The 14,327-nt window shown below is 36.5% G+C and overlaps 1 protein-coding gene across 2 annotated transcripts in view; it reads left to right on the forward strand.

Moving 5' to 3' along the window:
* Positions 1-14,327, forward strand: part of LOC6045669 (protein O-mannosyl-transferase TMTC2) — a 503,026-nt gene that overhangs the window by 217,417 nt on the left and 271,282 nt on the right. For both annotated transcript variants that reach the window (XM_038252440.1, XM_038252441.1), the window contains exon 4: positions 6,823-7,375. In XM_038252440.1, the coding sequence (XP_038108368.1) occupies positions 6,823-7,375 (553 nt within the window). The remainder of the gene's footprint in view (positions 1-6,822; positions 7,376-14,327) is intronic.

Here is a 14,327-nt window from a genome sequence, read left to right on the forward strand (position 1 = left end):
TGCAAGTTTCTGCTCATTTCTAGGCGTCCAAAGGTTATGTGTGGTGAGTCACTCAAAACCTCTTTTACGCAAATGGACCTACGTTTTACTTCGCCATCCGATAGAAGACCAGGAGGATAAGGCGGGAATCGAACCCGCGCCCCATAGCAACTTAGGGATCGGCAGCCGAAGTCGCTAACCACCGCGCCACGAGGCCCACCCCAAAAAAAAACGCATTTTTAATTAAAAAAAAAAAAACAATTAAAAAGTTTTAAAATCTCTGCCATTTTCCGTTACTCAACTGTAAAAAATTGGAGCATGTCATTTTAAGGGAAATTTAAATTTCTCTTTGAATCCCAGAAGAGTTACTTTTTCATTTAGAAAATTTATCTTCATTTTTTTCAAACAGACATCCCCCCCCCAATGTTACATCATTTGTAACATTCACGAAATATAATGTTGAACATTCAAGGCCAAAACATCCAAACCGAACCCCATCCAAACTTCTAATTATAACGTAACTCAACCTCAAACTTGACGTCCTCAACTGAGCCATCAGCTGTCAAAGCGCGTAACTAAAATCGATAAGCTGACACGACAGTTGATCGACCAGCGCGCTGGTAATTGCAGACCTTGATTAGTTCGATTCGCAACACCTTGGCAAACTTGCGCGCACCCTCAACGCCCGCAATTGGAGGTATCGATGCATAAAAACGCGCTCAGCAGTTTTGTGCCAGTACAAAGAGCAGCAGCCACCCCCTCCAGCGGGAGAAGAAAGTTGCTGGGGTGAAAAATATTTCCCAACTAAAAGAAGTGCAATTTTGAACTGCCCAAGTTTTTAACAAAAAAAAAAAAACGAAAGAAAAGCTTAAAAAGCTCGCGAAAAGTCCCTGAAACTGTGTTCTTCGAGGTGAAGACGTGATTATTATGTCGAACGGCAAAATTGGTTGCGGGGGGAAAAAAAAAGCTCAACGGCAAACTAACTTTTGCACTGCCACACGCGAAAGCGGGGTGGTGGCACCAGCCATTATAAGTTTCGGTTCGGCGTAAACTTCCGCTTCCGGGCGGCCTCCGAAAGCAATCGAGAAAAGTTTAAAGTTAATTTCAAATTAGTACTTATAAAAAAATAATTGATTGCTATTACGAGTATCGAGATTCGGGCGATGAATAAGAAATGAACTCGAGTTGAGGCCGCTGCCGCCGCCGTCTCGCCGTCTGCCAGATGGTGCCGAATTTCGGGCGGGAAGAGTAAAGTTTTTAAGACTTTTCCCTGGCGGTGGGGTTACAGGGGGGAAGTGGCGCGGAAAAGGCAGTTGATTGATATTCCAGCCACATATCGCCGCAGGATTCGGTTTGCGGAGTCACTACTTTTAGTGCTGGAAGGTTCTTGTGTTTAATATTTAATTGCTCCTCGTCGTCTGCACTTGCTCACCGTGGCGATGAGGTGCCGAAAAGTTCCATTAGCACTTGATTTGCGCTGGGATCGGAGTTCAGCAATGCTCTACGAAATATGTATTATTTTTTTTGCATCATTAGTTTGTCCACATAATTTTTCTTACAAATTTGGCAGCTGTCCATACAAAAAAGATGTACGAAAATTCAAAAATCTGTTTCATTTAAAGAAATTTTTTGATCGATTTGGTGTCTTCGGCAAAATTTTAGGTATGGATAAGGACTGCACTGAGAAAAAAAGATTCACGGTAAAATACATTTATTTCACTTTTTGTCACTAAAATTTTATTTGTTAAAAAAAGCAATTGAATTTTTTTCTGATATGTTTAAAGGGACATCAAATGCCAACTTTTCAGAAATTTCCTGGACGGGCAAACATTCTTTGATCGAGTTATGATTTTTTGAATCAATACTGTTTTTTTTTTCAAAAAAATGAAATATTGGTCGCAAAAATTTTTCAATTTTATTTTTCGATTTAAAATTGAATTTCAAATCAAAAAGTACTGTATTGAAATCATGATGAAGTGTACCGTTTTCAAGTTATAGCCACTTTTTTGAAAATAGTCAAAGTTATTCATGTTTGACCACTTTAACAAAATATTTTTAAAATGCTGAGAAAATTTTCTATATTTTGCTTTTTTGAATTTTGTTCAAACGACTCTTAGTTGTTGAGATATTGCCATGCAAAAATTTAAAAACAGGAAAATTGATGTTTTTTAAGTCTCATCTTACAACCCATAGTTTTTAAATCTTGATATCTCAGCAACTAATGGTCCGATTTGCAACGTATAGTTATGAACCATTCGTGAAATTTTCGATCTTTTCGAAAACAATATTTCCAAAAAAATTAACTCAAGACTATCATTTTAAAAGGGCGTTATATTGAATTTTTGGCCCTTTTGAAATGTTAGTCTTGATTTAAAAATGTTGAAAACATTTTTTTTCGGACAGATCGGAAATTTTCACGACTGTTTCATATTTTAGAATTGGAAATTTGTTGAGATATCGACATTAGAAAATTGTGGGTTGTTTGAGTGAGACTTAGAAAACATCAAATATCCAGTTTTTAAACCTTTGCATGGCAATATCTCAGCAACTAATGGTCGTATCACCATTGAAAAGCAAAAATATAGGGGTAATTCTCTACCAACTCACACGAAATCGGGAAAAGTTGCCCCGACCCCTCTTCGATTTGCGTGAAACTTTGTCTTAAGGGGTAACTTTTGTCCCTGATCACGAATCCGAGGTCCGTTTTTTGATATCTCGTGACGGAGGGGCGGTACGACCTTCCATTTTTGAACATGTGAAAAAGAGGTGTTTTTCAATAATTTGCAGCCTGAAACGGTGATGAGATAGAAATTTGGTGTCAAAGGGACTTTTGTGTAAAATTAGACGCCCGATTTGATGGCGTACTCAGAATTCCGAAAAACGTATTTTCATCGAAAAACACTAAAAAAGTTTTAAAAATTCTCCCATTTTCCGTTACTCGACTGTAAAAAATTTTGGAACATGTCATTTTATGGGAAATTTAATGTACTTTTCGAATCTACATTGTCCCAGAAGGGTCATTTTTTCATTTAGAACAAAATTTTTCATTTTAAAATTTCGTGTTTTTTCTAACATTGCAGGGTTATTTTATAGAGTGTAGTAATGTTCTACAAAGTTGTAGAGCAGACAATTACAAAAATTTTGATATATAGACATAAGGGGTTTGCTTATAAACATCACGAGTTATCGCGATTTTACGAAAAAAAGTTTTGAAAAAGTTGGTCGTCATCGATCATGGCCGTTCATGGTCACCCGCGACAGACACGGACGACGAAACAAAGAGAAACCCAAAAAGTAACTTTTTCAAAACTTTTTTTCGTAAAATCGCGATAACTCGTGATGTTTATAAGCAAACCCCTTATGTCTATACATCAACATTTTTGTAATTGTCTGTTCTACATTTTTGTAGAACATTGTTACACTCTAAAAAATAACCCTGCAAAGTTAGAAAAAACACGAAATTGTAAAATGAAAAATTTTGTTCTAAATGAAAAAATGACCCTTCTGGGACAATGTAGATTCGAAAAGTACATTAAATTTCCCAAAAAATGACATGTTCCAAAATTTTTTACAGCCAAGTAACGGAAAATGGGTGAATTTTTAAAACTTTTTTAGTGTTTTTTTCGATGAAAAATACGTTTATTCGGAATTCTGAGTACGCCATCAAATCGGGCGTCTAATTTTACATAAAAGTCCCTTTGACACCAAACTTCTATCTCATCACCGTTTTAGGCTGCAAATTATTGAAAAACACCTCTTTTTTCGCATGTTCAAAAATGGAAGGGGTCGTACCGCCCCTCCGTCACGAGATATCAAAAAACGGACCTCGGTTTCGTGATCAGGGACAAAAGTTACCCCTTAAGACAAAGTTTCACGCAAATCGAAGAGGGGTCGGGGCAACTTTTCCCGATTTCGTGTGAGTTGGTAGAGAATTACCCACATGCCAAAGTCTCAAAATTTGAATGCAAAAAGTGTTTTCAACTGCATTTTACACTAGATCAGTTGTTTTGCAATCATAAGTTTTCAAAAAAGTAAGATTTGACGAAAACAAAAAAAAATGGTGAAAAAAAACTTTTTACGAAAATTTTCAAAAATTCTTAAGATGTTTAAATCAACCCAAACATGCTAAAAATGATTTTAAACGCAGGGAAATGCATTTCAAATCAATTTCAGCTGATTGCACTTAAATTTCCATTGAAATTTTTAAGTTTTGTGAAAAAATATTTTTTTGCCCCCTGAATTTTCGAGCCAACTTTGAAATTTGTACCAGCCTTATTAAATATCAATATACATATTTACATTGAATTTACCAAATCGAGCAGACTAAGTTAAAAATTCTACTCGATTGTTAACAAGAATATTATGAAGTTCAAAAATGTCTTCGGTAATCATACAAAATTGAATCACAATAATTGAATGTTTCGAACATGCAGCATCATACTGTTCACATGGACTTTATTCGACCATTTGAATCAGCTTGGTAAATTAAAATCACTTAAATTATTCAAACGATATGCAGCATTAATCGAGTTTGCACACTTATGCACGCCACTTACACATTCACACAAACACAGATCCCGATGGGGTAGGGGGGGGGGACTTATACATAATGTCACACATTCTCGGTGTCTGTTGGATTTGCTCTGAATTGTTTAGCAGTTTATGGCTTAGCAGCGCTCTGGCCATTCATTGACTGCAGCTGTGGTTGGGCTGGAATTTGCTGGAGCCAGTGTTGCCAGAAAAGTTGTTTTTTATAAGCTTGATGTTTAACATAGTATGAAACCAACTGGCAACCGCGGCATTTCGTCGGGAAAATGCTTATTATTATATGACATTCGGAGAGCGGAAGGAACCACATCGGCATCGGCCGGCCGGCCAGCATCGGAATCGGCAGCTACAGAGACGTTCTCATACATATTTATTTATACAATTGCTAGAGAATAGCTTTCCCACCGATCCAATTGACCCCCGTTCCATAATTTCCCGCAGACCGTGGCTTAAACTAATAGCGAACTGCTGTGTCTGGAGGGGGATGAGGATTCCCACCCTTTGGTCAACCCCGTTTTCCACAATTGATGCCTTCTCCGGAAGAACTGGCCGTAACAGGATGAATTTGATATTTTAAGGGAATTGGATAATTTGAGGAGAAAAGAAATTATCCAAACTTAATTTGCTTTCTTTGAAACTCGAAGATGTGCCACCCAAGCTGTGCTGCTAGGAAGTGGACTTCATTTGTTCAGTATTATAAACTTATGAAAAAGTCTGATTCAAAAATCCCTTCAATAAATACCAGATTATCAATACTGACCTGTTCGTGGCCCACCATCCAGCTGCCGCAAGAAAGTTGGAAAACCGGCCTCCCACAACGGTCCCAAATCGACACCGTCGTGCTAGCTTGTCGTACGTCGCTTTTTGACGTTTCGAGAAAAACGCGTTTTATTGTTTGACCTATGAATAAACAAAGACGAGAGCACGCAATGTAAACAATAACAAACACGTTTTGTTTGGTTGACCATTCTGTGCATTGTCCTGAAGTTTGGTGGAATTTGGTTGCTGTAGTCCCGAGTTACATTTACAAATGTTTACGGTAGTCTAACTTGTACGTGCGTCAAACACGTTCTATCCTGAAATCCCTTTGGCCAGTTGTCGCACTTACATCAATTTTCAGAAAGTGACAATATTGAAACTTCTTTCACATGAAAAGTGACAAAAATTCTCGGAGTTTTTTCGGTTTTTATTGAATATCTTAGGATTGAAATCGAATTTTGGGGATCAGTAAAGGTCAAAATGTGAGGCATTGTGAGCTGCACAAAATGGCGTTCTTCACTCAATTTGGCCCAAAAGCGATATACGACAAGTTAGCACGACAGCGACGAAATGGCGTCAACCAGAGACGACTAACGTGCCGGTAGGGGGGCCGTAGGACGTTTATAAATTAAAACCATAAATATAAATCCATGTGCATATTTGATACAATTATTTTCTCATTAAGTTTGAATCAACTCCGGCTCCGGGCGGCTGAAGTCGCTATGTTGTGTGTGTGTGGGGTTCCTGAAATAGGAGTTGGAAACGAGCGACGACACTAGATTATATTCCACACTTGTGTGAGATGTGTGTGTGTGTGTGTGAGTGCGTTTTGTGGCAACATAGTGTGTTATCTGCATTGAAGTTTTCCTTTATTCAAAGGTGTGTGGCAATGGCTTGGGTGGTGGCTGGCTTAAGAGTAGGGAAGCGGGATTTGGTGTCGTCTGAGGCGTCTGGGCTCGTTATACACGCGCGATGTCGACGTTGAGAACAAAATGTGTGTGTGAGAAAGAGAGTGGCTGTGGTAATTCATGGCGTGAAGGAGAAAATGAAAATTGCACACACGTTACACACAAAACCACACACACACACACACACACACACAAACGTACCAGTGACTGGCTGTCGTGTGACAATATTAGTGATTTTGTGAAGCAACCTCGGGGAAAGTTTTGAGGAGCCAGAGGAAAGAAGGAGGGGGTAAATTGAGACGACGCAGTGGGTGGTGGCGAAATTGGATTGTTATGGGCAATTATTTAGCACGAGCTGGGTAAGGTAATCAGTAGTCATGTGGAGAGATTTCATTTGAATTTAAACTTTGCGGTTTAGTGGGTCTCGGTGACGTAGATGGGATAAAAGGATGGCTCTGCGGTAAAAGTGTGTTAGATAACTTTGTGGATTATTTTTGAGCACTGGTTATTTTTGGGTATCATGACAGTTGTGTATGCAATGATGTATACAGAAATGCCTTGAAAATTTGAAAATCCTAACCGGAAAAACTAATTCTAATAATTTCCTTTCCTCCTTTCCCATCCGCAGACGGGCCATCCTGGGCAACCCGGACGTGCTGAGCTCGACGGGCTGGTACCAAATGCTGCAGAATGACTTCTGGGGCACGCCGCTGACCGACTCGGGGTCCCACGGCTCGTACCGCCCCCTGGCCGTGGCCAGCTTCAAGCTGAACCACCTGCTGGACGGGTTCAAACCGCTCGGCTATCACCTGGGCAACGTGCTGCTGCACTGCCTGGCCACGGCCCTGGTTCTGCGCCTCGGTCGCCATCTGATCCCGTCCCGGACGGGGGCGGCCATCGCGGGTCTCCTCTTCGCCGCCCACCCCGTCCACACGGAGGCCGTTGCGGGCGTGGTTGGCCGGGCCGACCTGACCGCGTGCGTTTTCTACCTGCTGGCAGTGCTGGCGTACATCCGGCACATCCAGTGGCGCCACCAGACCGACCTGCGCCACTGGCCGGCCCTCGGACTGACGGTGCTGGCCGCGGCCGCCGCCGTCCTGTGCAAAGAAACGGCCGTGACAGCTTTAGTGGTGTGCGCGATTTATGACATCATAAAAGGATACGCCGGCTGCAGAGATAAGGTAGGTCGTCGCCTGGGCTTGAGAAAACTCTATGCTCCTGCTCTATCCAACGAGCACAGTTCTAGCCACGAACACAATGCAGTTGAGAATCGTAACACATTTAATTTTAAATATATTTGTTTTATTTATACTTCCACCTTCCAAACCGTAACTTGGCAGGTGATTCGTATCTTGGCATAAATTATTTTTTCTTGATCTTTCTGCGGATTTTTTTACAAACGTTGATTTTTTCTGTTGAAAAAAAATTTGAAAGTTCCTAAAACATAAAAAAAATTAACAATTCTAAAAAATGAACACAAGTAATGTTCCTTGAACGTCTCCTCGACTTCAAGTGTGGGAAAAAGTTACGAAAGTTTACTGATTTACGAAGGTGTAATTTTTTTTGATAAAAAAAACATCATCAAGGTTTAAAAAAATATTCAAAGCACTGTAATTATTTCACACCTTCATCCCCTCCATTACCAACACCAGTATCTTGATATGAATATTTAAATTTGATATCATTTCAGATTTAAAGCAAACAAAAAAACATTGCCATTCAAACATTTTTAAACCTAAAATTTCAATAGAAATAAAATTAAAGCGACTGCATGATGACTCCAGTAGGTACGATGAAATCAAAATATATATCTAACACTTGGTAAACAAATTCTGCGAAACGAATGACCCTTATAATCGAAACTTTGAATCGGTTTTTTTATCACAATTTAAAATAAAAATCAAAATATTTGAAATGGCGTTAAATAGTAAATAAATATTATGCAAAAACTTGAAGAATGCTGTGGAATTCAGTATATAATCATAAAGACCTTGAAACATCTTTTGAAACAAATCGTTTGATTTTTTTAAAAGAAAATCAAAAGACTTTTTTTTTAATCAGGTAGCTATGAACAAATCAAACATGTTACAAATAACAAAAAAAAATATTTTACCGATTTTTTCCCAAATATGCAAACAATGTTTAAATATCTTGGTTTTTTTATTTGAGTATGGTTTTTGCCGTATTATCGAATTATAAAACAGAATTTCTGACCCTATTTTGTTTAATTTAATGTTGTTTATTTGCTTAAAAACTATGGTCTGTTTCCAATTTGAAATAAAATGATTATTTAATCTTCTGCAACATATTTTTAAGTGAGGTTCGATCTTAACAATTCGTTAAAAAAAACTTTTTTGTCGAAATAAGCATGACGTTTTTTTTTGTTTTCACTTGAGTTGCGACTTAAATTTAATGGTTTAAGTTTTTCTTTAGAAATGAAGAACACATTGACAATTTGTAAAATTATAATAAAAAAATACGACGAATTATTAAAAGGAAAAAATCAATTAATTGAGGTAAGCTAAGCCTTTATGTTCAATAAAAATAAAAATAAAAATACAAGAAAATAAGAATCTCGCCAAATTTTTAGGGAAATGTAGTTGAGCAAAAAAAAATAATTTCAAATTTTATTCTAATTAGGCCGATGAAAATATTTAAAAAAGTTTTTGTCCCTCGGCCCTGGCCGAGGTCAAGGGGGGGGCAACAAAATAAAAAAATATAAAAATTTAAATAACAAGCCATAGTCTTCAAATTTAAACGAAAAAAAGAGTTTTAAAATGCATTTTACACTAGTTCAGTTGTTTTGCAATCATTAGTTTTCAAAAAATCTAAGATCTGACAAAAACAAAATTGCAATGAAAAAAAAAAAATTTGCATCGAAAATTTTCAAAAAATCTTAAGATTTTTTAATAAACCCAAACATGCTAAAGATGATTTTAAACGTAGGAGAATGTATTTTAATTTGATTTCAGCTGGTTGCACTTGAATTTTCATTGAAATTTTGAAGTTTATTGTAAAAATATTTTTTTGCCCCCTGATTTTTCGGGCCAATTTTGAAGGGGGGGGTGACAAAAACTTTTAAAAATATTTGTACCAGCCTTATCAAATTAAAAAAAAAAAAACAAACTTTAAATGTTTTCTAAATCATTACAGCTATGCTTCTATCAATAATAAGCTGAATATCTATGAATTTATTTTTTAAAATCTTTGTTTCTTAGCTCTCAAATTTAGTTCTCGGCTTATCAGTCCCAGTAGCAAGTAAAACGAAATTTTGTTTTTTATGCCTGACGTTTCGATATATATAATATCATTTTCAAGGGTTCTACAAACAAGACATAATACATGATTAAATTAAAAACATACATGAATTACATAAAGCGAACAAACAAAAAAAAAATCTTACAAAAAATGGTTCGTCTTTTGTCAGGTGGCTTTAGTAATACAGCAAAAACAGTCACATCCTGAGGGACAACTAGCATCAATCGGCTGTAATTAATACAAATTTAAATTAAATACTATCCAAGAGAAACGGTTGCAGTACAAAAAAACTAACTGGTAATAGAACACTTTTGCACCGAAAAGTTCTAAAAACACTTTCGCTGAATTCGTGTTCAACTATGGCGGAACAACGGTCAAATCTTATGCATTGGATTGGGATATCTGTATGGGGTATGGACAGTGGGTACTATTTTGGGCAACAAACTATTGGGGGTTACTATTGACATTAGTGGAGGGTTGTTGTGTTTGTGTGTTATGTAGTAAATTACAGTTTTTAAGTGTGTGTAAGACCCCTGCATAGATCGAACTGAGTTTGTCCGTGTCAGACCGTTTGTTTACGGTCATCTCCGTGTTGACAATATGGCAAACCTCCAAGATCGGCAGCGCACGTACTCTCCGGTGTTGATCAACGATCTTGACCTCCTCCAGATTGAAACGGTGTTGCTGTTCCATGCAGTGGGTGATCAGAGCGGTCTTCTCTTTTAGCCGCTCCAATTCGTAGACGGCCAATTCCTGCTGATCAGCTTCGTCCGTCACTGATAAGCCGAGAACTAAATTTGAGAATTGATCCACCAGTCGATAGCACTCCTCTGTTATTTGTTTCTTAGCTTTAACTGAATTGTGACTAGAAAATTTAAAATTCTAAAAATATTTAATTTGATTTGCAATAAATTAATAATAGTTAGACTTAGTACTGAAAAGTATGAAATCAAATATTCTTTTTCAATAAAAAAAAGTTAATAAGGTGGTTTAAAATACTATTTTAAATTTTTGTTTCCCCCTTTAAAACCAGTCCAATAAATTAGAAGGCAAATAAATTATAAATTATTTTTATTCTAAAGTAAATTTCGATGTATCTTTTTTTTCGCAAAAAAAAATTGTTAAACGGTTGTGATCCAACTCTACTACATAGAAAGATAAAATGTTAATATTCATCAGCAGATGGTGACAAATTTTGTGTCAAAAAATGTGTATAATTACATCAGGATTTTTCATCTGTTTCACATTTTGAGTAATGTTACTCAAAAAATAGGTAAACCAAATCTTCTACATTCCAAAATTCAATTTTGTTTTGCTGTGTAGTGCATAGTGTATTTTCCAACCTCTTTTATTGAAATGTGGAAATTTTTACAGGTAATTATAATTTTTATATTTTTTGCCCTCCCCTAGACCTTGGCCTAGGTCTATGGATATGGATAAAACCTATTAAATATAATTGCATCGGCCTAATAATTATTTTGAAAGAAAAAAATAAAAACATCGCAGTGGCCATGGTGCAAAAAAAAAAACAAAATAGAATAAAAATAAGCACAACTCAAAAGAAATAAATGAAAAAATATGGTAATATTCATCAGGAAATGGTGACAAATTCTGTGTCAATCAAAATGAGTTATTTAATATCAGGAATTGATAAATATATATATAATATAATATGATAGTTTCTGATGAATTTTTATCAGGCTCTCAATTTTACAAATTTTTAAGTAATATTACTCAAAAAATAGGTAAAATTCGACCAACCAAAATTTCAGCCTTCCAAAATTAAACATTTTTCTCTGTGAAAGCCGCGCGTTCCTTAAACATTTTAAAATTAATAAAATTGCTTAGGTGGCTGAGCATTAGCCTTAAACTATCGGCAAAAATAACAAATTTTTATCCAATGAATTAAAGAATTATCTTAAGAATAACATTTAAATACAAAAAATGAAAAAAGATTAACTAAATTCAAGCGACGAACGTCGTTTTTCATCAGAAACATCACTTTGAATTTCATATCTATAACATTGTTTTGAGCTCACAGTTTAATTATTTAAATTTGTTATATGTTTCTGATTTTTTTTTTTAAATTAATTTTTCGATATAATGAAATCAATTCGTTTGCTCATGAAGATGGAAAAAACACGTAAAAGATCACCACCATCGCACGGTGCCTCGTGGTCCGCTCATCCCACGCGCTCGCCGGAAGCGGGGACACCACGGCCACATCTGTGTGCCGCCCCACCAGAGCGAACCGGAATCTCCGGTATTCTCCGGTGTGTTTTTCCGCCGCTTAGCACGGCAGTGTTGCAATCTCTCATCCCATCACGGGCACAAGAGTTTGTGCTTTATCTTCTGGTGTAGTCTGCCCTCTCTCCCTGGCGCGACTGCAAAAGTTGTGCAACATTGTTATTATAAAGCTAGCGTACCTACGTGCCAGCTTAGTGCCAGCCGCTGGAAGTTGGGAACCACAGCCGTTGCAAGTTTGCTCAAGCAGAAGTATTTGTAAACGCGTTGATCGTAAATAATTTGCTGCGCTCCTTCTGTGTCAATGGTTGCAGCTTCCTTTTTGCCTGAGGAGGCAGTCAACCGGTCTTAGTAAATCACGGGGTTTTATGGCGGAAGAAAATTGTAACTGGATTAACGGAACTAAGAAGTAGATAATGGGCTGAAACTGGTGGAGTCATATTTATGGAAGATAAACTGTGAATTCGACATCAAATCAAGAATTCTGTTTTGCTTCAAATCATCTTAAAAATTTAAACAGTTCTAATTTGTATATGTGAAGAAAACCTTTAAAAAATACCATGAGTATTACAATAACTAGAGTCAATGTCAACAAGCTCAAAGGGTTTTTTTAATAAATATTTTTTTTATTTCACAAAGGTGAACACAGACCGTATCCCTAGCGACTACGTTCACCAGCCTAATGGCACTCTTCTAGGGCTTCTGATTGCAAGAACCATTGGTAGTCAGAGCAGCAACAACAAGCAGAAATTAGAATGAAGTTGATGAGATCGGTTTTTTTTACCAGCAAATTAGTCGAAATTGACTGTTGATTTAAAATTGCTGACGTGGGTTTTCCCAAATAAATTGAAGGAGATTTTTTGCCCCTTGTTTTGATAATCGAGATTGAATTTGTTAAAATCGTCTAAATTCAGCTTTTTCTTAACACTCAACATTTTTTTTCAAAATTTAATTCACCATATGAACTTACTATTTCTAAAACTCACTACCCTGTGAAAATTCCACTGGGAACAACCACAAAGGCGCATCTCGCGAAAACACTTCCAGTCCATGATACCGACTCTAGTACAAAAACAAACCCACGCGCGTAAAGCCCTGGTCCTGCGTGAGGACCTCAGCTGGCGGGCCGCAGGACAAAATGGCAAAATAAATATAGTGGAAAAACATTCCTATCAACACATAAATCCTTCGGATACACTTTTACTGCCAGTGAGGCATTTTTCAGTGCCAGTTTATTTTTTTGCTGTGCAATTTGCCACAACCTACACGTTACGGTTTCTGATTCTAGTGCATTGCATTTCTCTTACGCGTAGTTGTTTGAACAGAGAAAATATCAAAATTGACTTTTTTCATTTTTTAACAGATTTTGAACTTTTGTGAAATTGTTCTTGTAAAAATAAGACTTTATCTGACGAAACAACTTTATTTGTTTTTAACACAACCAAAATTTATTCCTTCTAACCCAACTGCATCATCCTCAAATAATGGCATCAACAGGCCGTATCCGATGAACGTCCGGTTGAAGAGTTGAAAAACGCAAAACTAATCTCACGTGATGACTAGCTGTTGGTTCTGGAGCTGCGCTGCATCGATATCATTTATGCAGCGTTTGCTCTTTCCCGTGCTGGTTTTGTGCAGCATGTGGGGTCAAAGGACCATTTTTGGTCATTTAATTTTGATTGAAATTATCAATGAATAGTATCCAATCAAATATCCTATCTTTCAATAATATCATGTTTTTTTGGTTGAGAATTTTAGTAAAACAATGAAAAAATCTCTGAACTTATTTTGTATTGATTTATTACATTTCAGACTCAGTTATCCGAAGTTCGACTATTGCAGATTTCAAGAGTACCGTCAGTGGATGTGACATTGGGTCTGGGGGTCAAAGTGATTTTTTTACGGATTTCACCATTTTTCAGATTCTTCTCAATGAAACTGAATTCTGTTAAAAGAGTTTTGTAGGGGACATCTTAAGATGACTTCGCTGAAAAAATCTCGTTCCTAGTACAAATCCTGTTATTTTGGCAGCTGTCTGAAGTTGAGGTACGTTTTTGGCCAAAAATGATCTCTCCAAAAATCATTTTTCTAATATTTTTGTTGGAATTGCTCGAAAACTACCCAAATGTTTGAAAATCTCCACTTCAAACATTGTAGCCTGTCAATACGATTCCCTCGAACAAGAAACACTGTTGGATTACTTGTTTTTACCATATCGTTGTATTTGAGCATCATTTTAGTTTCATTTGACCCAATGTCACCCCCTCTAAGTGGTGAGATTGGGTCAATTTTCAAACTATTGGCATGTATGTTAATCAAAATCCTCCATATTTTGGGAAAAAATTTAGTAAACTATCTAAGAACAAATCTACGTTGAAAGATTCTCGATGATATTTAAACTGTTTTTGTTATTAAAAAATTAAGAGAGGTGTTTCGATTTTTGACCCATAGACGGTACATAAAATTTCCCATAAAATAACATGTGCCAGTTTGTTGGGAACTATTTTTTGTAAATTATTTTTTTTTTCGTTTTTTTTTTTATTTTTTTAACTTTCAACATCAAATTTGAATTCTGCGACCCCATTTTAGTTAAAATTATATAGTTGATTGCCTATTAAATAACAAAATGCA

This window comes from Culex quinquefasciatus, chromosome 2, assembly GCF_015732765.1.
Source record: "Culex quinquefasciatus strain JHB chromosome 2, VPISU_Cqui_1.0_pri_paternal, whole genome shotgun sequence".
In the NCBI taxonomy this organism is placed as follows: Eukaryota; Metazoa; Arthropoda; class Insecta; order Diptera; family Culicidae; genus Culex; species Culex quinquefasciatus.